This window comes from Heteronotia binoei, chromosome 3 (genome assembly GCF_032191835.1).
Source record: "Heteronotia binoei isolate CCM8104 ecotype False Entrance Well chromosome 3, APGP_CSIRO_Hbin_v1, whole genome shotgun sequence".
Taxonomy (NCBI): Eukaryota; Metazoa; Chordata; class Lepidosauria; order Squamata; family Gekkonidae; genus Heteronotia; species Heteronotia binoei.
Window position 1 is genome coordinate 141,130,204 of NC_083225.1, and position 26,255 is coordinate 141,156,458.

General features: G+C 40.1%; 1 protein-coding gene across 1 annotated transcript in view; it reads left to right on the forward strand.

The window, feature by feature from the left end:
• Positions 1-26,255, forward strand: part of MORC1 (MORC family CW-type zinc finger 1) — a 96,087-nt gene that overhangs the window by 46,479 nt on the left and 23,353 nt on the right. Inside the window, exons 14-18 of the mRNA XM_060235294.1 lie at positions 351-505; positions 13,756-13,884; positions 15,658-15,745; positions 18,997-19,135; positions 25,929-25,994. Of these exons, the coding sequence (XP_060091277.1) occupies positions 351-505; positions 13,756-13,884; positions 15,658-15,745; positions 18,997-19,135; positions 25,929-25,994 (577 nt within the window). The remainder of the gene's footprint in view (positions 1-350; positions 506-13,755; positions 13,885-15,657; positions 15,746-18,996; positions 19,136-25,928; positions 25,995-26,255) is intronic.

The following is a 26,255-nucleotide window of genomic DNA, read 5'->3' on the forward strand; positions in this document are numbered from 1 at the left end:
ACTAATAACCAGATATGTGTATTCTCCAAGCAACTCTACATACAGTCTAAAACACATAGTGAGGAAGGGATCCTTTCTGCTCTCCCTAAATAGCGCCCTTGTATGATTGCTGTAAGAATGTCTTCTAGGAAGTGGATAGTTTAACCTGCCTTGAATGTTTGGATGTTGTAAATTTGGATTATTTATTATAAATCCAAATGGTGACTCATATTAATAAACTGAGCTCAAAACACATTAAAAAGACAGTTTATCATAAGTCCACAAATACCTGTTTGTGATGGAAATGAAAATATTTATGACTAAAATGTTTCTCCTTATGCTAATATTTTTTTTAAAAAAAATCTCTGCAGTTTGGGTGCTGGAGCTGTAGGGATGGTCAACCTACCCTTAGAAGACCTGGAACCAACACATAATAAACAATCCTTTAATAATGTCAAGAAATACAACCATTTGATGAAATCAATGGACAGCTATCTTGTCCAATACTGGAAAGACATAGGAATCAGTAAGTAAGAATTTCTGGAAGTTGATTCATACAATCTAACAGCCCTAAACCCTTCCATATAGATGTAGGTGTTTGGAATTTTCGATTTTTAATGATGTTGCTACAGTCCCTTCTGAAAGGTATGTGATTAAGTACAGAAAATCAGGTTCTTTAAGAATTGAAGAACTGCAGATTTATACCCCGCCCTTCTCAGACTCAGAGCAGCTTACAATCTCCTATATCTTCTTCCCCCACAACAGACACCCTGTGAGGTGGGTGGAGCTGAGAGGGCTCTCACAGCAGCTGCCCTTTCAAGGACAACCTCTGCCAGAGCTGTGGCTAACCCAAGGCCATTCCAGCAGGTGCAAGTGGAGGAGTCCACACGCTTAACCACTACACCAAATTGACTCTCTTTACCCTGGGATCTGTAGAATATCCCATCCATATGCCATTAAAGGGTCTCTACGCAGATGATTAGTCATACCACCTCCATGCTGGATTGTTTTTAATAATTCTTAATTGATACTGTCTGATTTTGGCTCTAGGTCATTATGAAAAACATGTTGATAAACATCTAATTTTTAATGTGTGGATAGTGGTTCTGGAAAGCCATAGAATAACTGGTTATTTATTTACTTTAAACACTTTTATGCTCTCTTTCCAGATGATCAGGGTCTGCAAGGTGACAAACAAAAAAAATTAACACATTTGAGCAATTAAAACACAGTTAAAATTATAAAAGAATTCAATTAAAAACACATAAACAACACTACAAGAGAGTGCACTGCAGTCGTCTAATCTAAATGTAACCAGGGCATGTAGTACAGTGGCCAGTCTTTTCTGCTCATGAAGGGCCTCAGCTTGCTGACCAGATCTGCAACCGGTTTGTCCAACAGGAGGCCTGGGAAGCGCCCCCAAGCTGCAAACCTGCACCTTTAGGGTAATGTAACTCGATGTAGAACAGGGGATATAACCTGTTTCCTGAGTCAGACCTTTTCCCCAGGAGTAGCACCTTGGTTTTTGCAGGATTTACGTTTCAGTTTGTTAGCCCTCATTGATTGCATCTAGGTGCCTATTCACAATTACTACAGTGTACCTGGAATCTGCTGGTAGCATGAGATAGAACTGAATGTCATCTGTGTATTCGTGCCCACTTAGCCCAAATTCCCAGATTATTTCTCCAGCAGCTCCACATAGATGTTGAAAAGTATGGGGGACAAGATTGGGGAACCTCATAGGCCAAGGAGCAGAGCAGCAATCCCTCAGCACCACACTCTTAAATCTAGCCATGAGGTAGGACTGAAACTACTACAGAACAATGCCTCCCTATCCCGCAAGTCAGTCTAGAAGGATATTATGATCGATGGTATTAAAGAGAATAGGATCTCATTCCTCTGCCTATCTCTTAGCTCATGTCATCCACCAGGTCAATCAAGGCCATTTCAGTCCCCTAAATAGATTGAAACAAGATTCCAGCACATGAAAACTCAAGCATCCGATGGATGGCAATGAAGTGTCTAAAACTTTGGGATCAGTAGTATGCTTCTAGGATTGAAAGGATTTTGTCTGAAGCACCCTTGAATTAACACAGTGGTTACCACACATACTCATTCTCACCATCTTTATAGTTATTTAACTGTGTTATTGTTTGAACAGACATGCAAGACAAAAAACATAAACACACAGTAAAAAAAACCTTCACTGCACCAAGATGTGTCCGACTCATCACAGGAGATAGGGGCACCATAATTGCTGTTTGTAATTATTCATCTAGCTCATAGGTAGCCAAACTCACTTAATGTAAGAGCCACATAGATGTTAGAGAGCTGCAAGACTTGAACAAATATTACACACATGTCTTTATTAAAACAGAAAGATAAAATACAAATGTATGTACTTTACAACACGACCATGCTAGAAAGCATTAAAAAACAGAATCTGGGAATAACAGTCCCCATAAGACTAGCATATGGAAAGGCTAGGGAATTATTTTTTGGCACCAGTGGGAGAAAGAAACACACATACCATATAAATTACTGACTGCTATTTGCATCATTATGCATCTCTCTTTGCCTTGACACCAAAGTTAGTAAATACAGCTCCTACAAGAACTAAGAAACTAAGGGGAACCCTGCAATGCCCTCTTTAATTCTGTCCCTCCTTCCAGTGACTCCCTTGGCTCTTGTGCTCTCTTTCCCTGCTCAAAGTCTCTGTGGTGGAGGACAAGAACTTGCAAGCCTGCCAATTTCCTCCTCCTTCCCCACATCACACACAGCAGAAATAGTCACCTATCTATGGGTCACTGCTCACAGACTGACTGTGGTCCCGATGCTAAGCACACTTACTTGAGAGTGAGCCTGCATTAAGTTCCTCCTTGACCCCCAGGAGCCACACGATATGTGCGAAAGGGCCACATGTGGCTCCCAAGCCACAGTTTGGCCACTCCTGAGCTAGCTGATCCCAGTAAAAAAAGAAAATAGAAACCATATGGAAACTATGGGAGGGGCTATGGCTCAGGCTTAGAGCATCTGCTTGACATGCAGAAGGTCCCACATTCTATCCCCAGACTCTCTTGTTAAGGGGAGTAGTGGGTGATATGAATGACCTCTGCCTTAGAAGAGATGCTGCTATTCAAAACAGATTGTACTAACTTTCATGGACCTGACTTAGTATAAGTTAGCTTCATGTGTGGATACAGACAGAGGTGACCATATTTATTGAAATGGCAGTCCATTTCAAAGAAGTAAGGCTGCCACAACAAAGACTTTAAGATAGGCTATAGGTATTGTCACTTTCCTCAAAGAGGGAATAGGCAGCAGCCATTGCTCAGAGGAGGGAAGTTCTTAACCATGCCTATGCAGGATTTAGGGGAGAGGATGCATCCATTTTAGGCCTAAAGGAAAAGTGGTGACAATGCTAATTTACCCTGGGCCACCAGAATGTGATAAGGCCATCCCTGGTTGAGTGAGCATTAACAATAAGATTCTTAAAGTATAAGAAATAAATATTATATTATATGAACAAGGGGAGAACAAAAAAAAACTGCAAGATATTTCTTGCTAATAAAATCTGATAAGCAATTACTATTCACCCAGTAGACAAGCTGAAAGAATGAGCAAATATGTTTGTGTATTCTTTTCATTAAACCAAACCTGCAAGCATATGCAAATTTAGATGAACCTTTGCATATTTTTAAACTGGTTTCATCATTAATATTTATATGTATTTTAAAATGTTTTAAATAATGTACTAAGCCTTTTTACATCTTTGTCTTCAAACTTTTTCAACTACAGTTGTTTGGTTTAATGTTGAAAGTCAAAATGCCAGTTGTTCATTTGCTAAATGCCAGAATTAAAGCGTCTGGATGTCCTTGCTATATATGCAAGCAAAAATAGTTCTCTTACTGTGTTTGAGAACAGGAAACGTCCTCATCCATGATTGGTGGCTGTTGCAAGAATGGGGAGACAACATCATAGAGAAGCTTGCCTTTAAAAAGCTGCCTCCATGATAGCCAATTGGTAGCATCTCAGAGTGGCTCAACCAGAGACAGGAGAGAGCTGAGGCAATGGATATAATTGCTCCCAGCCTCTTATAACTAAAATTTAGCTCCAGGCTGCAAAATAACTAGAGACTTGAGGGGTGGGACCTGAGGAGGGGGGTGTTGGGGCATAATGCCATAGAGTCCAACTTAAAAAGCGTCCATTTTTTCCAGGTGAACTGATCTCTGTTGCCTGGAGATCAGTTTTAATAGTGGGAGATGTCCAGCCACTAACTGGAGGCTGGCAACACTGTTTATAAGAGAAGACTAAGAGTAGCGAGAGAACATGTACAGTTTGCGTGCTTTCGTCAGAAAGGCCAGAGCAAGGACTCTGGGTTATTTTGTTTGTGTGTTCTTTTATTTGTTCAGAGCATTTCTTATAGAACTTTTCTCCTTGTTGGAGACCCTCCTCTCTGATTTATTTTAAATGCTGCTTTAATGCCTCTAATGTTTCCATGTTAAAATAGTTTGATGTTACACATATCATCAGGGTTTGGGGGTTTTGAGATTTCAGAATAACTACTGGTCTGTGGACCACAAAGATCAGTTCCTGTGGAGAAAATGGCAGCTTTGGAGGGTGAATGTTATTATGCGTCACTGAGGTCCCTTCCCAGGCTCCACCCCCAAATCATCAGTAACTTCCTCATCTAGAACAAAGCAGGAGTCGAGTGGCACCTTTAAGACCAACCAAGTTTTATTGAGAACTTAAGCTTTCATGTGCTCTCTGAGCACACTTCATCAGATGAGGGGATCAGGTGGTTTGATGAAGTGTGCTTAGAGAGCACACAAAAGTTTACATTCTCATTAAAACATGGTTGGTCTTAAAGATGCAATTTGATTCCTGCTTTGTTCAACTGCTTCAGACCAACATGGCTGCCCTCTTGGATCTTTCCTCATCTAGAGTTGGCAACCCTATTTGCGCCCCTGGCTATGCCCAGACCTGCAATTGAAGGGAGAAAATAGTTTAGCAAGTTTTCTTTTTGTGTACTTCTCTGAATGCAGCAAAACTAGCAGATTTATTAAGCCCCTGGAAGTTTACCACACATGGCAGGTAGTCAACATTCAGTTAGTAGGTCATTCACAATTATGATGAACAAAAATCAGCCACCCTTCGCCCCTTCCTCAGTGACCTTCTGGTATGTGCTATAGGGTTGCCAATCCCCAGGTGGGAGCAGCAGGAACAAAGCCCAAAGGCATCCATGAAAAACCAGTCTCAAATGTGAAAAAATAATCAAATTTATCAAAATATAAGTGCAATCAAAATTTCACCTGAACCATTTTCACCATTGAAGCAGACTTGGTACGAATTTGCTTCGGGTCTGACATGTAAAAAAGATCGAAAATTTTTATCTCACCAAATTAAATGTGGACCATCAGATTTAATAAAGTGAAGCTTACCCTTTCAAATGAACCCAATTTCGCCATCCTCTGGGGCCCCCAGGCTCAGATATTAATATTTAAAGTTTTTATTTTCCCCAAAATGGCGGTTGCGACTTTTGCTTCCCTTTAAAAAAATTTCCTTTTTTTCCCTTTATCCAATTCAGATCTTCTTCACCACTGTCCAATAGTCCTTATTTTAAAGTTACTAACTCAATTAACTCCACCAATTTTTATTGTCCCAGTCACTTTAAAAACGTTGTTAAAACTTTGGCCTCCCAGCAATGGCCGCCGATGTTTCTCTCTGATATTATAATCTCTTACTTCCTTCTTCTTCCTCTAGTACTTCCTACTTTTCCTGCCACGAAGTCTCATTTCATTGGTAGAGAAATCTTGCGATGTCTGATGTACTTCCTGTGTTGGCTGTGAGTGCTGCAAATCTATGACGATGGGGCTACTTCCTCAACCACAGATAGACTAAACAATAAATTCTTTTTTCCTTTTAGCACTGTCTTTTAGATTTACAAAGTTCAAATTTAGCCCCTTTTCTTCTCCTCCTTTCAGGTTTCCATTATATCCAACTCCCACCTTTTAATTTTGTTTTGTTTAGCTTTAGTTAGTCCCGGAGTGAAAAGATAGCGATCGATACCTTTTTTTTTTGTAGTTTATGCAAATCGACACCAGTCTTTGGTAGATTAGATGTTTAAAGTTGTAAAAGAAGACTCGGATCCTGTCGAGCTTGAGTCACACTTTGGAAACTTCTGTAGATGATGAATATGCAACTTCTCTCAGGAGATCCCTCAAAGCCTCAAAGGAGCCCCCTCCGGGACACCCTTTCAGCCAAGGTAAGTCTCCTCAAAGAATCTGTGCATATCTTGGACAATTCTCTAGCTGAGAAAAGCAGGCAGAAGGCATTAGTTTGCCTTTTACTATCCCGAACAGAAGTGCCAGCCTGCCCCCGCTAAGGAAAGCAGCTCAGCTCGCCATATTCCGATCCCAGAAGTCCAGGATAATGAAGGGAGTGAAAGAAATGATAACTGCCTCTAAAAAAAGAAATAAGAAAGGACATTGAGGACTCAAAAAAAGAATTAAAAAAGAGATAGAGAATCTCAGAAATTAGACTGTAGTAATAACAAAAAAAAGTACAAGAAGTGGAAGAGAGAGTGAAAACACATGATTCCACCTTGTTAAAATTACAAGAAAAGGTGTTAATGCATGACTGCAAGTTGATGGACACACAGATTCGTTTGAGAGGTGTACCAGAAGATGAAGAATCTGATTTGAAAGAATACATAATAAAAATAATTGCAGAATTTTTGGAGGAAGATCCTGAAGGGATAGAAATATGTATGATTATATGTATGGAGTGAACTAGCTCTATGCAAAAAAGAACAATCTGCCAAGAGATGTGGTTATAAAATTTATGACAAAAGAAATGGTGGGGAAAATCATGAATAAAAATTTTGAAAAGACATTGATAGTGGGAGGTAGCAGAATAAGAATTATGAAAGAGTTGCCAAGACAAGTGTAAACTGACAGGAATGCATATAAAAAAATGACAGAAAAACTATGTGACAGTGGAATGAGATACAGATGGATAATACCTGAAGGTTTGAGCTTTGAATTTCAAGGGAAAAGGATTACAATTACAAACACACAGGAACTGCATAGATTTTACGGAGAAAATAAAGAATTTGCACCATGATGGATTACAAATGGATATCTTGGAATGTAAATGGACTAAATTCACCACAAATAAAGAAGGGCAACATTTCATTGGATAAAAAAAAAAATTGTAATATAGTTTGTTTACAAAAAGTGCATATTAGACAAAAGGATTATAAATTTTTATGGACTAAGCAGTTGGGACTTGAATTTTATACATTGGCTGAACAGAAGAAGAGAGGAGTAATTTTTTATATTAAAAAAGAATTAGACCTGAAATGGTTTTTTAAAGATAAAGATGGAAGATATATAGCAGTGGAAATTTTATTGAATGCTAAAAAGACTTTATTGTTGGGACTTTATGCTCCAAATGGTGCAAAGGACATTTTTTAAAAAAATATTACGCAATACCTTGATGAAGTGACTTATGAGCAAATTTTGTTGATGGGGGACTTTAATGGAACAATTCAGAACACAATAGAGAGATCTGGGAAGAAAAAATTGATAAAGAAGGGAAATTGCCAAAATCATTTTTTGAGCTGGTTAAACAAGAGAATTTGGAGGATATATGGAGGAAGTTTAACCCTGAAGTACGGGACTATACCTTTGTCTCAGCCAGACATAACTTCTTTTCTAGAATTGACATGTTGTGGGGTACTAAAGATTTGGGTCTTAAAACAAGGAAGATAGAGATTTTACCCAAAGTAGGAGCTGATCACAACCCAATAATGTGGAATATAAAATTGTCTAAAAAGCCAAGAAGATGGAAGATAAATGAAGATTTACTACAAAATAAATAAATAGTGACATCTTTAGAAAATGAAACTAAAGCTTATTTCCAAGTTAATGAAAGAGAAGATATAGTATTTCAGACAGTATGGGATGCTTACGCCTATAAGGCAGTAATGAGAGAAATACTAATAACACTGAATAATAAAGACAAGAGTGCAAAAGACAAACAGATTTTGGACATTCAAAATGAAATTAAGAAAAAGGAAGGTGAATTAACAAAAAGGCCAGGAAAAAAGAAAATTATAAGGGAGATTACAATATTGCAAACACAAATGAGACATTTGTTAAATAAGGAAATGGAATGGAATTTGAAAAAATTACAACAGAAATCTTTTGAAGGTGCAAATAAACCTGGAAAGTACTTGGCATGGCAATTGAAGAAAAAGAGAGAAAATAAAATTATTAACAAAATTGTGGTTGATGGGAAAGAGTTGATGGACCAAGAAGGAATAAAGAGAGAATTTTTAATTATTATGCTAATTTATTTAAGGGTGTTAAAGTAAAGAAAGAGGATCGAAACATTTGCAAAAGATCAAAATAGCACCCTTAACTGGGTATATGGAAAAAAATTTGAATGATCCAATTGAAAAAATAGAAATCGAAGCTGCGATTAATGTAATGAAAATTGGAAAGGCACCTGGACCAGATGGATATACGGCAAAATTTTTTAAAATGCTTAAAGAACAATTAGTACCGAAACTTCAAAAATTGATGAATGGGATAAGATTAAATGGAAAAATACCTAATACATGGAAAGAAGCTGTAATCTCGTTGATCCCAAAGGAAGATAGAGATGTCACGAATGTAAAGAATTATAGATCAATTTCATTATTAAATAATGATTATAAGGTGTACACAAGAATCCTGGCAGAACGGCTTCAACAATATTTAATAAATTTTATAAAGGAAGATTAAGCGGGTTTTCTCCCAAAGAGACAAATAAGAGACAATATTAGAACTGTTGTAAATATTGTAGAATATTATAAAAGACATCCAGAGAAGGAAATTGCATTATTTTTTGTGGATACAGAGAAAGCTTTTGATAATCTGAACTGGGACTTTATGTTTGTAGTTATGGAAAAAATAAAGTTGGGGGAAAACTTTGTAAGAATGATAAAGGCAATATATACTGAACAACGTGCAAGGTTATATATAAATGCAGATCTCACAGATGAAATGAAAATTAGCAAAGGCACAAGACAAGGCTGTCCGCTTTCGCCATTGTTGTTTATAATGATTCTTGAAATTTTATTGATGCAAATTCAAGATGATGAAGAAATAGAAGGAATGAGAATTAAACGATTTACCTGTAAATATAGAGCATTTGCAGATGATATAATGTTTATAAATGAAAATCCTATACAAGTAACACCTTTGTTGTTAGCTAAAATACAAAATTTTGGAGAATTGGCGGGACTTTATGTTAATAAAGAAAAATCAAAACTTTTATGTAAAAATATGCAAGTAAATAAACAAAAGGAACTGCAGAAGTTAACTGGATGTGAGGTTACCTCTAAAGTAAAATATTTGGGTGTGGAAATAACAATGAAGAACATTGATTTGTTTAAAAATAATTATGAAAAGTTATGGCATAAAATGGATGAAGACATGATAAAATGGAACAAGCTTAATTTGTCATTGCTTGGGAGAATAGCTGCAATTAAGATGAACATTTTGCCGAGAATAATGTATTTATTCCAAACTATCCCAATTGTGAAAGACAGCAAACAATTTAATAAATGGCAAAAGAAGATTTCAGAATTTGTATGGGCTGGAAAGAAACCAAGGATTAAAATGAAAGTTTTAACAGATGCTAAAGAAAGAGGAGGATTTCAATTACCAGATTTAAGACTATATCATGATGCAGTTTGTTTGGTGTGGATAAAAGATTGGGTGACGTTATTGAATAAAAAACTTTTAACACTGGAAGGTCATGGAAATAAATTCGGCTGGCACACTTATATGTACTATGGGAAGAAAAAGATGGATGGTTTTTTCTCTCACCATTATATAAGAAATAACTTGCTAAATATCTGGATGAAGTATAAGAAATATGGTGATGAGAGAAAACCATTATGGATTGTGCCTGCAGAAGTAATAAAATAACAGCTGAGTTGGGAGAGGGAAAATGAATGTCATACAGTCAACTATTAAAAATACAAAGGAGTAAAATAGAGTTGAAAACTGCTGAGGAGCTGAATTATAAGTATGATTGGTTTCAAATTCAACAAATAAAGAGTTTGGTGGAAAGTGATCTTAAAACTGAAGGAATAAGACGAGAACAAACGGAAATGGAAAAAGTTCTGCTTGGAGATAATGAAAAATTAATTTCGAAAATTTATAAGTTACTTTTAAAATGGTCTACGGAAGATGAAGTAGTGAAATCTCAAATGATTAAGTGGGCAATTAATGTAAATAAAGAAATACAGATGGATACATAGGAATATTTGTGGAAGAATTCTATGAAACTCTCAACATGTCAGAGTATCAAAGAAAACTGTTTTAAGATGATGTATAGATGGTACATGACTCCTAACAAGTTGGCAAAGATGAATAATAAGATGCCAGACAGATGTTGGAAATGTAAAAAACATGAAAGTTCTTTCTACCATATGTGGTGGACTTGTGAAAGAGCGAAAAAGTATTGGCAGATGATTCAACAAGAGATTTCTAAGATTTTGGGATATGAATTTAACAAGATTGCAGAGAATTTTCTGTTGGGATTACAAATGGAAAAATTTCCAAAAGAAGATAGGACTTTAATCTGGTACTTGCTCTCAGCTGCTAGAACAATGTATGCGCAGTTGTGGAAGCAAGAAAAAATACCAGAGAAATGGGATTGGATTGTAAAAGTTATGACATGGAGTGAAATGGACAAGTTAACAAGAACCTTAAGAGACTGTGATTTAGAAGTATTTAAGATGGAGTGGGAAAAGTTCAGAAGATACGTAGAAAAAGAGTAGAAAATAAAAGGACATTGGACAATTTTTGATAATAATTAAGTATAAGAGGGAGGAGGATATGAATTTTGGTTCTTATTAATTAAGGGTACCTTTAATACTAATATTTTAAGTATAGTACACCGGCAGGGGTCAAGTAATGGGAGGAGGGGTGGTTAGAAAGTGGAAAGGGGTGGGATAGAGGAAAAAAGTAGTTATTAATGATGTAAGAAATTGAACATACTACCATATGTTACTAATAAAATTTGTTTGAAACTCAAAATTTCACCTGAACCAAAATCCTCTCTTTTATCACAGAAGTTCATATTCTTTGAAGAAGAGGTCCGGGAGAGAAATAGGCCGAGCTATGAATAAAGAGTCCAACGCTCCAAAACTTCTTTCGGCAAATGCTGGTGTAGGGACAATTAACAGCACAGCACTAGATCGCAACAGGGAGGCGCATATTGCCCTGTTTCACACAAGGCTTTTACAAGCTTCAACTATCCATTAAATCATTCATACATGGCACAAAGCTCAACAATTCTGCAGATTACAACAGCTGTTCATAATCTGCAGAATTGTTGAGCTTTGTGCCATATATGAATGATTTAATGGATAGTTGAAGCTTGTAAAAGCCTTGTGTGAAACAGGGCAATATGCGCCTCCCTGTTGCGATCTAGTGTTGTGCTGCTAATTGTCCCTACACCGGCGTTTGCTGAAAGAAGTTTTGGAGCATTGGACTCTTTATTCACGGCTCGGCCTATTTCTCTCCCGGACCTCTTCTTCAAAGAATATGAACTCCTGTGATAACAGAAAGAGCTTTGGTTCGGGTGAAATTTTGATTGCACTTACATTTTGATAAATTTGATTATTTTTTCACATTTGAGGATAGTTTTTCATGGATGCTTTTGGGCTTTGTTCCATCTTCTCCTTTCCACGTTACTCTTTTGGTTGCTGAATCCCCAAGTGGGGGCAGGGGACCCCCCCCCCCCCGGTTTGAAGGCCTTCCCCCTGCTTTAGGGTTATCAGAAAGCAGGGTGGGGGGAGGAAAATGTCCACTGGGCACTCCATTATACTCTGTGGTATAATGGAGAATTGATCTATCGATATCCAAGACTCTGGAGGGGCTGTTTTTTTGAGATAGAGGCACCAAACTTTCAGCATAGCATCCGGTGCTTCCCCTCAAAACACCCCCCAAGTTTCAAAAAGATTGGACCAGGGGTCCAGTTCTGTGAACCCCAAAAGAAGGGGTTCATTATTTCCATATGGGGGGAAAGCATTTAAAAAGTGTGTGGTCTCTTTAACTGCGATTGCTAGAACTCCCTTAGGAGTTCTGTCATGCTTGTCACACCCTTGTGCCTGGCTCTATCCCAAAGTCTCCTGGCTGCAGCCCCAAAGTCCTCTGATACTTCTTGAGTTGGACCTGGCAACCGTAATGCTAGCATTGTTTCTAAAGATCCCATCTTTTGTTGGTTTTTTTCTTCCACCTTAGGAAAACAGGACTTTCTCACTGTTGACTTGCCATCCTCATAGGCTACACCCCTATCCTTTCAAGAATAATAGAACCTCTGATATTTCACTGGGGGGGGGGGATGTGGACACACTCATATAAAACCCCAGTTCATTTACCAGAGGTGCATAAATCCTCTCCCCATTATCGTATATTGCTAAAGGCTCCAGTGTGGTTGCCTGATGTTCCATCTATACTCTAGTACATTTGTTATCCAGTTCTTATGTTAAAATGACCAGAGTAGTGTACAAGATTCACAGCTTCCCGTTCTGTTCTCACAACAAGCTTGTGAACTACGTCAGACTGAGAAGGTGTTACATAGCCTGCGGAGTAGCCAACAATGTGTTGGGAAATTCCTGGAGACTTGGGGCTGAGCCTTAAAAAGGATGGATGGAGAGGAGAGGAAGCTCAGCAGGGATGTGGTGCCATATTCTGCACTCAGAAGTTGCCATTTTCTCAAGGGGAACTGATCTCTGTAGTCTGAAGATCATTGTAATTCCTGGAGAACTCTAGCTCCAACCTGGAAGTTGGCAAACCTATTAGCCAGTAAGATTTATGGCAATGAGGGAATTTGAGCCCTGGTCTTCTAAATCCTAATCTTTAGTCACTCTTCTAAGTCTTCGTTTGAAAGTCAAGAGTAGGGATGGATATGAACTGGGAAAATGGAGGTTTGTGGTGGTCTGTGAGAACCCATGAGCCCCAACAAACGTTTCAGTTGTCCAAACTAGTTCATGGTTTGTTGGTTCATGAGTTGGAGGGAGCTTCTGTGAAAGGGGGTGGCATTTCCAAATGCCTTCCCTTCACTCACTGAGACATGCTGCCACCATGGTGTGATTCAGCGAATGAAGGGAAGGGATTTTAAGAGACCTGTGAACTGAACAAACTGCTGCAAAAAACATGGTGGTTCATGGGTAGGTTGTAAACACAGTTGCCTAAATCACAGTTTGCAAACCAATGAACCAGCCCAATTCATTACAAACTTTGGTTTGTAAATTGGTTCATGCCCATTCCTAGTCAGGATGGTTTGAATTTTTTGATAATGGCCAGAATAATCTACTTCCTGTTCATGTCGTTAATTTTTTAATTTTTTTTTAATAATTTAAGGAAAGGATTGGAATCCTAGTGAATGGCAATAATAAATATAACAAGGCAAAAATTGAAACAAAATAGGATAGTGATTTACTAGAGCCAGGTACTGGTAAATAGGGACTGTTCTTGATCAATAAGGGACCACTGAAACACAGAAAAAACTGCCCAAGTATGGGTCACTCTTTCCTTCTGGATTAAGATACAGACTCTAAACTATGAGAAATTTGCTAGCCCTACCCAGTTTGTGGTCAAACATCCATGTATACTAGGGCAGCCCTGCAATATCCACTGATGCTGAATAAATATTGTTTTGCCTTAACTACTGTCAATACCTTCCAAAGAATTGCTGTTGTCATTCAAGGTCAAAAAGGAGAAATGTTTTTCTGGAATGACTTTGGCTATCAGGGTGCCAAGTGGAATGAGAAACCTTCAGATACAATTCAATACAAAAGAAGAAGGGCAGTGGAGATTCCGGATATTGTTCAGTGTGGTGAGTTTATAAAATGGGATGGCTAAAAAGAAGAAGGGAGAAATAGAGGATTCAGCAGGATACAAATGAAGGTTTCTTTTTTCTTTGACTTCAAACAAGTCAGTTCCAGTTTTCCCCATCACAGATGCTGTACACTGCTGTGTTTTTCACTTCCTTCTTCTTTGAAGGAATCCTCTTACAAGCAACTCTTTTGTTTCACTTTTTACTACGTTAAAAGCACACAATGGGGTTGCTAATGTAACTGGTGTTCTTCGTGTTTTATTATAAAGTCTGCCAGCTTATAACTTAAGTGGCTTTGTTGGCTGCTCGAGGTGGTGTAAAGAAGATTATAGGCAAACTGCCAGCTTTGAGGGTCAGTTTCAAAGGCCTAGGACAGAATACAGTTTAAAAACACACTTGCTTCTCAGATTTTCTCTCTGTGCATGAGGGCTCATTTTGAGGGGGGAGAAGGAAGAGATGTGTGCAAACAGGTCTAGAAGGTTGGAATGAACTTTCAGAGACCTGGATTATGTCTAGGGTTCCCATTTGCCTTCTTAAGGTGGAAGACCTTCCCCCAGTTATAGCCCTTGCCCAATAATACTCAGCTGATCAGCAGATGGAAACTGAAGCTAAAGGGGGACACATGATCTTCCTGGGGAGAAAAATTAAAATAAGGCCTTGGTTACTTACCACTGAAATTCTGACTATAACATTCCTGGTGTTTCTTAATGTTCCCTGGAAATGATAAGGGTAGCTCTAACAATTGCTTGGGTCCACCAGCATAAATGTAACCATGACCTTTTCTATTTTTTTTTCTTGGGACTCTGCCCCCCACCCCAGCCCTGCTGCCACTTGTCAGGCAGTCTTGTCTGGCAACCCTAATTATGTCCTCTGGGACATGTGGATAGGTCTTGGTCTTAGCCAACCATTTACCAAATTTCGGTATTGTTGGAGGCATCTTTGAAGCACTTTTTCATGCGCACAATGGCGTTAAAAAACTATCTTCAAAATCTTAACAATTATCTCCTGCCCTTCTCCCTAAAACATCAGGCTTGCATATCTTCCAATGCATCCTTGCAACAACCTTGCAAGCTAATTTAGGCTGAAAGATAAGAAAGGAAAAAAACAGACCCCAAGGAGCAAATCCAGTGTGCTGAATGAACTCCAGTTATAAATGTCTCTTAAGTAGCTATTTATTCAGAAAAGCATTTCAACTCGATAGGGTTTACCCAGATTTGTTAAAATATATCCTTTTTCCATACCTGCCTCCATTGTACAAATAATTTTCTTACATTTTATACTAGATATTTTTGCAAAATTCATGTTTTTGTATGTGTCTAGGTTATTTTCCATTTGTAGAATTTTTATTTGTGAGGTAGAGTTAAAAGTACATCAACCTGATGTTTATTTTGAAATGTATTTAATTAAAAACTTCCTGCTAAATACCCTACTAAAGCCATGAAAGACAATCAGCCGCCCTGAGCCTGCCTTGGCAGGGAGGGCGGGGTATAAATAAAAATTTATTATTAGTAGTAGTATTTTAGTATTGCATTGTAAGTGGTGAGTACTCAAGGGAGGTCTGTGAATGGGTAAATAATCTCTCCTTAGAAAGTACTCCACATTGCTTATTTGAAAATTGCAGGGGAATAATTTTTTTAAGGGAAAATTATTTTATCTGATTAGTCACTACAGCTATTAGTGGGGTGATAACTAAAAAAAAATGCTGTATGCCATCACAGTACCCTGTAAAATGGCATTATGATAAACATTAACTTTGATTTTATAATTTCATAGATATTTGCCTCAAGTGGAGGCTTCTGTCGCTTGACACAGATATAAATAATGAAGGACATCATGACATCTGGAGTTGTACAGAAAATAAGTAAGCTTTCAAATTTTAATAAAAATCTCATGTTTAATCACAGCAGTTTCCCTTTTGCTCACTGTCCCTTAAAGTTGGAACTGTAAAATGCACAGAGTGCAAAAACATCAACCATGATTTTATGTTAACACTGACTTCAGCATGTGACTTAGTAATAATGTTCTCCAGGTTGCCTGTCTACCTGTCTTTCCATTAATTTACATCAAAATACAGTACTGGAAATGTAATATGTGGTCTGATTGCCAGAGGTGATATCCAGTGTCCAGATTAATATACAGATAAGACTACACTAGGGATGTGCAAAAAAAAAAATTCAGAAGTACACGGATTCGGAAGTATATGGGGGAAAGATACGGAATCCCGTATATTTCTAAATTCCGTAGTCGGAATAACCGCATATACGGTAAATGCGCGGCTATTTCCGAATATACGGCCCCATTATACCCTATGGGCCATTGAAATCAATGGCAAGTAGGGTATATTTGAAGCTGCCTGGAGGGGAGGGGGTTTGAGGGAGAGCCCCCAAATTTGCAGGGGACTCTCCCCTACAAACCCCCCCAAGTCCCAAAAAGATTAGGCCAGGGGGTCCCATTCCAGGGGCACTCAAAGAGGGTGCCCCTATTCCACCATTATACCCTATGGGCCATTGAAATCAATGGCAACATAGGGCATAATTAGAGGCTACTGGGGGCAGGAGGTTTGAGGGAGAGCCCCTAAAACTGCAGGGAACCCACAGGGGACTCTCCCCTACAAAACCCCCAAGTCCCAAAAAGATTGGGCCAGGGGGTCCTTGTCTTTGGGCTCCCCAAAAGGCCCATTGCCAACAATGATGGGGAAAGCCCAATTAGCCACTTCCTCCACTATAATTGCTGTGGGAAAAGGGCAGGGCAGCTTCAGGGGACTCCCCAGCATGAAACCCCCCTGGCCCAAAAAGACTGCACCCATCTGTGGGCACACCAAAAGGAACACTGCTCCCAATGGTGAGAAAAAACCAATTAGAGCCACTTCCTCACTGTAATTGTTGTAGGAAAAGTGGCTCTGGGGAGCAGGAGGTTTTGAGGAGAGCCCCCCAAATTGCTGTGCAGCTTCAAGTCCCATACAAAACCCACAAGGCCAAAAAAAAATTGGACCAGGGGGTCCAATTCCTGGGGCACCCAAAGCCAAACCTAACTTCACACCAGAGAATCTCTATAGGACCCAAATGCACTACATCCCTCTATCTACTCTATGAACCCTGCAGGCCTGGAACCAATATAAACCCGGTTGCCAACGTCACTGCCACACAAAACACAATCTGCTCAAGGAGCAGACCTGGCTGCAGCAAACCCAGATGCCAGTTCTCCAGCCCTGCCCCAAACAGCATGGGGAGAGCTGGCCAAGCACAACAAGCCTGCTGGTTCTGGGTCTCTCACCCAGGTGCCAGCTTCCCTGCCAAAGAGCACACAATCTACAGATGCCAGCTCTCCAGTCCTGCCCCAAACAACATGGGGAGAGCTGGCCAAGCACAACAAGCCTGCTGGTTCTGGGTCTCTCACCCAGGTGCCAGTTCCCCCTCCTCCACAAAACCAGAACCAGGAAAAGGGACAACAGGAGAAGGCCAAGAAACTCAACTGTTAAAAAAGTGGCCTTTTAAACAATGAAAATTAGGCCAAACAGCACCCCCCAGGAACCAGAGCCAGAAGAGAAAAGGAACAATAGCAGCACAACACAGCAGCAACAAATCAAACACAGAATCCTTTTAAAACAGTAAAAAACTTAACTTTTAACAATATAGGAACTTTAGCAACCCCTCCCCCCCAAAAAAAACCTTCACCTTAACCCCAAGAAATCCAAGCCACCCAAATCAGGAAAAGTAAAAGGATACTGCACTTTTAAAAGTCCTCTCACTAAAGTGAGATATGGGCAAATTGGCAAAAAAGCCCCACCCCAGAACCCCCTAACCCCCCCCAAATAAGCTAGTACCCACCACCCAAATCTGGACAAGTAAAGGGACTCTGAGTCTTAAAAAGTCCTTTTACCAACTAAAATAAAAACAAGAACCCCAAGACTGTCTTACCTTTTAGACGTCTTCTCTACTCCAGGCAAGTCTGGTAAGGCTGAGCAGCAGCAGCTGCCTGAGGCCAAGGGCCAGCACAGCACAATCTCTCTCACACACCAACACAGCAGCAATGGAGGAATCCAGCCAGGCAGACTCCCTAAAAAGGTTCTCTGGCCCTACAGAGAGCAGTTTCAAAAAATAGCACTGCTCTGTGATTGGCCAGGCAAAAGAACAACATTGTTGCTGATGGCTGGAGGATCAGCTACACAAAAGCCCTTCAAAGCATGTATTTTGCAAATGCATGCTTTGGATTGGCTGCTGGGGCTCCTCTTCCCCCTCCCCCCCTTCCTGATCTCAGGGAGGCTATGGGAGAGGTAGGAAAAGGCTACCAAAGGCGGGAAAGGAGGCAAGCAGCTCCCCTGAGGCTGCAGAAGCCCCTTTCCTGCCTTTTGCATTGACTTCCGTATACTTCCGAATATTTATAGGGAAGTATACGGGGAGCTATACTCGGCTCCCGCATAATGGGCCCCAATTGGAATTGGCTGTATGTGATTCCGTATACAGCTGAATCAGGGGTGATTTGGCAGTTGATTCGGTTCAGCCGAACTGAATGCACACCCCTAGACTACACACGGAATAGAAAATTTGAGCAAAGTGGCACCAGGTCTTGTGGCAGAAATGAAATAAATGGCAGATGGTGCTTCTAAGATGTCACTTGGCAGATTCCTAATGTAAATGCATTGCCCTATAGAAGACAGTGCTACCCCTGTGCAGTCAATGTAGGACTTGTATATAGTGCTAATACCTGTAGATATTCTCATCTATCTTTCTTTCTTTCTTTCTTTCTTTCTTTCTTTCTTTCTTTCTTTCTTTCTTTCTTTCTTTCTTTCTTTCTTTCTTTCTTTCTTCTCTCTCTCTCTCTCTCTCTCTCTCTCTCTCCCCCCTCCCTCCCTCCCCCCCCCTCAAATATGGCCAACGAACATGCACAAGAGGAGACCATGCACTTACCTTTCCTGGTGGGCAGTTTAATGCTATTGCACGCATGAAAAAAATCTTGTCATATGAATGAAAAGTAAATTCCTGTTCCCACAGGGCCTTGGATCATGCCCAGTGTAAAAAGACCCTTGTCAATGTCAGATAATTCAAGAAACAAGAAGAAACATTTCTTCACAGTAATTTGCTTTTCTTTGTGTTGATCTGTATCACTTCATAGTTGTCATCTTCCAGAAAATTTACCCTCTATTCCTTTGGGCACTTTCCCCCCATCATCACGGTCACTGAATGACAAAGAAAAACTACTTGTAGATTCCATCCAGCGATGTCAAAGCAAGCTGAAAAACCTACCATTTCAGGTAAGCTATTTGCTGAGCATAAGTAAAATTCAATAAAGATTAATATGTTTTTGACCTCAGATTAAAAGAATTACAGACAAGTTCTAGTCTCATATGAAATAATAATAAGTTTTATTTAGATCCCGCTCTCACCGCCGAAGCAGGCTCAGGGCGGCTAACAAGACATGGTGTGTACCATGGTTATAATACAATTGATATGATAAAATACAATTAATAAATACAGTTAAAACAGTTACATAAAATTTTTTAAAACTACGATAAATTAGGGGTGCTACATTTCAGTGAGATACTGTCTATTGAGTAGACCTGAGTATGATTTTGAGTAGACCAGCCTGGGATTGCTGTCTTTAAACTGAATAGTTTCTACTTTTCTTTGGAATAACTTAATCAATACTTTATGAAAGCTTTGAGAGTGTCCTGAACTGGTAATGTGAGGCCAGAGCACATAAAAACAGATGCATGTTGAAGTAGTTTTAAATGGCATAAGATGCAATTTAAGCTGTTGATAGCTGTTCTGTGATTTTATTGGGATTAAACTTCTGTATACCCCTCTGCATAGAACTATGCAGTAAGTAAACTTCCATTATCATATTTAATAATAATAATAATAAGTTTTTATTTATACCCCGCCCTCCCCACCGAGGCAGGCTCAGGGCAGGGTATAAATAAAAAAAAATTATTATTATTATTATTATTATTAAGCACAGTTGAGAGAAATAATATATTAGTCTTTTGGAAAATACATAATTCAAGGTCTGATTCTGTGGATTGCCTGGATCTCACAACACGTGGTATTGTTTCAACAAACTAGGTCAAGGGTCAGTCCAGTGCTGCACTAATGGTTGTTGCCATTGGGCACAGCATGAGAGGGCACAAACCTAATGCTGAATAACTCCCTATCTGTGCTCCACATGTCAGCCCATTCCTTCTCCTTCTGTACATGTGCCACCTCTTCCCTTGCTAAAGGCAGAGAATAAACCTCTTGTAATTTTAAAACTACTAATAGTGGAAAGCCCTATTTAATTCAAATATAACATGAAGAGGAAAGGATTAGCAAATTATGTCATGCTCTTCCCCCCATCTTCAACTGAATGTTGTTCCTGAAATATTTTAAACAAAGGGAGAAAATTATCATCTTCAGTTTGATGCAATTTTTTTTGTATTTTTGCATTTTATGTGTGCGTGCATGTGTGTGTGTGTTTGTGCCCCCATGTGTGGAAGTCATGGTGACCTTTGGTGACTCCTGCTGGGACATGGAGGACATGCAGAGAAGTGGCTTGATAGCCTCCCAACTCTGGTATTCTTTTGAGGTCTCCCTTCCAAATACTTCCCAGGGTTGGACCTGCTTAGCTTCCAAGATATGATGAGATCAGGAATGCCTGGGCTATCCAGGTAAGGGCTGACATGGTACATTCTGAACAAAGATACTTGATCTCTAGGACAACTGTTGCCCTGGTATGAAAACATCGTAAGTTTATCAAAATTTATGAGAGCACTTCTCATCAGTACTAAAACTTTAAAGATAATGAGGCAACTGATCCTGAGTCTAAGGTAGAGGCCATCTAGTCGTGTGTTGTGAACTGCAGAGGGGTTGGCAAAAAGGCTTTCCAAGCTCCTGCTGCATGATATCATTTAACAGGACATGATGGTGATAGGGAATATACCTCCAAAGCACCTGCTATTCCATTGGGCTAGGTTTTGGTCTCCATAGATCTACACCTAATGAAAATGAATACAAATCTTTTTACTATGCATTTGTATCATTTCACTGATAAAATTAGTGGAATAGTTAGACTGGTAGAGTTAGACATTATGGTACTTTGACTAGAAAAATACATTTATGTATTTTATTATTTGCTTCAAATATACCCTGCCTTTTTCCCCAGTGGGAATCCAGATCTGCTTTTACTGTTCTCTTTTCCTACATGTTATCTTCTGGGTAGCTCTTTGAGGTAGGTTAGGCTGAGACTGTGTGACAAACCTTAGCTGAACATAGTTCCAAAGAGTCCAGTCTCCAAGGCAGTTCTTTCTCCAGAGACAGATCTCTGTTGTCTGGAATTCAGTTATAATTCTGGAAGATCTCCAGGTACCAGCTGGAGGTTGGCAACCCTAGACCTGGCAGCAACCTGGGTGACAATACCACCTGACTTGCAAGACTGAACTAGACCTGGCTGTAAGGTTGCCAAATCCCTCCTGGCAGCTGGTGGGGGACCAAGGGAACACACCGGGAGCAGGAGGGAGGCTCAGTCAACCTGAAGTGATGTGCCCACATCACTGACCATGCAATCCAGAAGTTGTGTCATCACATTAGGGTGATGCTCTGGTATTTGGGCAAAATCTCTATGGTAAATTTGGCTTCTACCACAGCAATTTGCCCAAATACCAACTCCCCTGATGTTATGATATCGTTTCCAGGTTATGTGGACAGTGAAATAGAGACATAGCTGAAGGGGGGACACTTTCTCTCACCAACCAACTGCATCCCTACCTGGTTGCTTCCTACTCTTCAACAAAACACAGGAAGCCACAGTTGGTTTTGAATCCTTATCTTGCTGTGGAAACTCACTGGGTGATTATGGACCAGTCACATAACTTTCAGCCTAACTTATCTCAAAGGGTTATTGTGTAGATTAAAAAAAAATGAGAGGAGAATAATATTACCTGCTTTGGTCCCCATTGTGGAGAAAGGTGAGGTATAAATTATGAAAATAAATAATAAATGTAGCTGGGGATGGGAGGCAGATAAAGGTATGTTGATGAATGACCGAAAAGGTGAGAATGAGGCATGAGGGTTGCTAGGAGGACAGAAATAGGAAATAGTGTGAGGTGGGGGATACAGGGGAAGTGAAGTGCCACCTCCCCCCTCCCAAATCCTTGAAGGTTTCCTATCTTCCTTGAAGGTGGTCCCAGTGGCCAGAGCCACAAATTTGGGTACAGTGCTTTCCACAGCTGCTTTCCAAATGACATAGATCAGTTCCCCTGGAGAAAATGTCTGCTTTGCAGGGTGGACACTGTGGCATTGTATCCTGCTAAGGCCACTTTCCTTCCCTTTTCTCACCCTCCCAAGGCTCCACTCCTAAATCTCCAGGATTTTCCCAACCTGGTGCCAACAGTCCTACTGGAGTAACTGATCTCTGTATTCAGAAGATGTTGTGATTTCAAGAAATCTTCAGGGCCCACCTGGAGGTTGTGCAGTCAAATAGAGAATAACGGCAGAGAGTGACTAGAAGAAAGGCCTAAGGTTCTGTGACAACCAGTCTCCAAAGAAGCACAGAAAATTAATAAACGAATACCTGCAATATTTAAGCACTCTCATACAAAACACACTATAAGCATATCCTTCCTCTGTATCTGTTATGGGTGTTCTATACATCGGTATGCTTACAGTGTGTTTTGTATGAGAGTGCTTAAATATTACTAATATTGTTTATTAATTTTCTGTGCTTCTTTGGAGGCTGGTTGACACGGAACCTTAGGGTTTTTTTTCCCATCACACACCTGGAGGATAGCAACCCTGGAAGGAGAGAAGCAGGAAAAGGGGAGAGGCTCTGAGGGTTTTCAGGAAAGGGGAAAGAATAGTGGGGGAGAGGGAAATGAGATGCCTCCTGCAAGTCCTTGTGGACTCCTCCTTGTAAATAAATAAAATACCAAAATCCTGGTCCATGTACATAGATGAGGTATTCTTTTTCTTGAGCCAATGAGTGCACATTTGGCTGTCCCAGTTGTTTCATTAAAAAGTATATATGTATTCTGCTAAAAAACAATGATGCCACATTTTTTTAGAAACAAGCTTGCAGCCCTGCTGATAAATCCTTTTTCCATTTTGAAAAGAATGCTGGGGGATCCATTCTTAAGATAGCTTTCTGTCCAAGATGCCCTTTTATTTCCGGATTCACATGCTTTCAAGTCCAGTATTTATTCTTAATGAATTGTATGCTTTGCAGTCTATATCTGTATTTTGGCATCAATAAATGATCTACTGGCACATTTTAAAAATAAGTGTGTCTTCTCCTATTTGAATTCACGTTGCATGTCTCTGACTGTGCAGATGCCCTGTACACATTGTGGTAAAATCATTTGCTGCAGCCTTTTCAAAGAAAGGATTGCAAGGAGAAAATTGAGATGTGTCTTTCTTTCATCCTGTTCCCAAAGTTCTGAATGGTGAATAGACTCAGCATGACCTTGCGCACAAGGAAGAAAGACAGGACATTTATTCTTTGTTTCTCATACACACTACCATGTGTACTATTCAGGCCAAAAATGTATTTTCATTTGACAAGTAAAAGCAAAAGGATATTTAGGTTTAAACTTTAGTTGTCAAAACAGTATTGAAAAATTTGCACAAAACACAAATTTCTCTGTACTGAGAAGTGCCCTGTTTAGTCATATGAGTAACAATAATTGTTTGTTTTTAAATAGGGTTTTACCTTTCTGCTCTTAACCCTTCCCCTCCAAAAAAAAGATAGCATTCAGATCTTTTGAAGGCATTGGAAAGGGATACCAGTTGAACAAAGGTGTTGCCCTGCATTCATGAACTAGAGGTGTGCACAAAAAATGACATTTTTGAGGTTTGGAAATAATGAACCTGAAAAATATCAGTATTTTCCAATATACCTGATATGTTCATATTGATATGAACATAAGAGAAGCCATGTTAGATCAGGCCAGTGGCCCATCCAATTCAACACTGTGTGTCACACAGTGGCCAGAAAAGCCAGGTGCCACCAGGAGGTCCATCAGTAGGGCCAGGACACTAGAAGCCCTCCCCTCCAAGCACCAAGAATACAGAGCCTCACTGCCCCAGACAGAGAGTTCCAATAATATGCTGTGGATTAGCCACTGATGGACCTCTGCTCCATATGTTTATCCAATCCCCTGTCTGTCTATGCTTGCAGCCTCCATCACTTCCTGTGGCAGTGAATTCCAGTGAATCACTCCCAATGTTGGGATATTGGGAGTTGGGAAATATTTGGGATTGCTGAATTTTTTTGGCTCCAAAGCTGGCTGCAGGATTTGTGTATGGTGAGGAGGTCTCTCACAGTTGCACACAGACCTGGCTGGGAGGCTTCTCCTGCCCCAGTCAGAAGAAGCTAGCCCTAGAATCTATGCACAGCAGGGAGGTGTCTTGCCACCACATGCAGATTTGGCTGGGAGGCTTCTCCTGCCCCACAGGCTAGGGCCCAGGATCTTTTTGCGGTGGGGAGATCTTTCCCCACTAAATGCACAGCAGGCTTGGGGAGCCCACCAGCTCTCAATTCCTGCCAGCCTGGCTGATCCTCTTCTTGGGACAGCTAACCTAAATAAAAGATTTTAAAGGCTTTTATTTGGACTCAGCTGTATTGGTAGCCAAATCAGATTGATCTGTATTTGGCTGAATTAATACCCCCCAAATACTCATAAGGTATGGTATTTTTCAGTTATTTGACTTGGTTTATGTCAAACCACAAACTCTGACTACTGAACTTTCCCAAATACATTCATATTTCAGTTGGCTCCATTTGTTTTCATTACAATAACTATAGGTTTCAGGTTTTCACGACTGGTAACATCATTAGGGTTTGTAGAATCTTTCGGGATCAAGTGCCGTGTTCTACTGGAGAAAGTTTTCCTTCCAGACGTTTCGTTCTCAGCTGCGGAGAACATCCTCAGTGGCGTTGCAGCCGGAGCAAGCGCTCAGACCTTCTTGGCTGCTGTGCATTGAGTGGGGCCAGGGCTGCTGGAGAGCTGCTATTTGTAGGCTGGAGGGGGTGAGATGAAAGGGCAATTGGTTTGTGGATGTGCCCATTGTTTGGTGGGGCTTCCTGGAAGGGTAGTGTTAAGGAAACTGGCTGTTGAATGTGACCATTGTTCTGTGTTAATTGCTGGGAAGGTTGGAAGGGGTTTGAAGATAAGGAAGATGGTTGTTGACTGTGCTGATTGTTCTGTGGAACTTGCTGGTTGTTCTGAGACTTTCTGCAATTTATAGTCTGTAGGGTGTTTTGCAGAGCTGGGTACCAAGATTGGTGGATGAAAATGCCTTCTTCCTTTCTGTTAAAATTCTGCTGGTGTTTGTAAATCTCAATAGCTTCTCTGTTCAGGCGGGTATGATAATGTGAGACCGTAGAAAGGACTTCAGTTCTTTCAAAGTGGATGACGTGGTCTCCTTCTTGAAGTGCATGTTCAGCTACAGCTGATTTTTCTGGCTGAAACAAGCGACTGTGTCTCTTGTGTTCGGTGAGATGTGTGTTGATACTGCGTTGGGTAGTGCCAATGTAGACTGCACCACAGGAGCAGGGTATTTTGTCTCTGCAAAACACCCTACAGACTATAAATTGCAGAAAGTCTCAGAACAACCAGCAAAATCCACAGAACAATCAGCACAGTCAACAACCATCTTCCTTATCTTCAAACCCCTTCCAACCTTCCCAGCAATTAACACAGAACAATGGTCACATTCAACAGCCAGTTTCCTTATCACTACCCTTCCAGGAAGCCCCACCAAACAATGGGCACATCCACAAGCCAATTGCCCTTTCATCTCACCCCCTCCAGCCTACAAATAGCAGCTCTCCAGCAGCCCTGGCCCCACTCAATGCACAGCAGCCAAGAAGGTCTGAGCGCCTGCTCCGGCTGCAACGCCACTGAGGATGTTCTCCGCAGCTGAGAACGAAACGTCTGGAAGGAAAACTTTCTCCAGTAGAACATGGCACTTGATCCCGAAAGATTCTACAAACCCTAATAACTATAGGATTATTCTTCAGCTAATAAAACTGATTAACCAGTGCTTAAATGTTGAACCTACTTTTTCTTGCAGAAATTTTACATGGTACAACCACATACTGTTGTCCAGCATAGCAAAGACAACAGAAATGTTAAGAATGTGAGTATATTGACTGAAGTTTCATTCACACTTACTTGGGAATAAGTTCCAAGGAAACAAGAAAAATGATGGATAGGATTGCTGTTGTAGTTATGGTTATTATTTATATGATATTCCTAGGGTTGGATCCAAAGGTGTCCAGCATAGGATTGTCAGCTTCCAGGTGGAGCCAGGAAATCTTCCTGGATCTCCAGACTTCAGACTGTAAAGATCTGTTCCCTTGGAAAAAATGGCAGCTTTGGAGGGTGGACTCTATGGCAT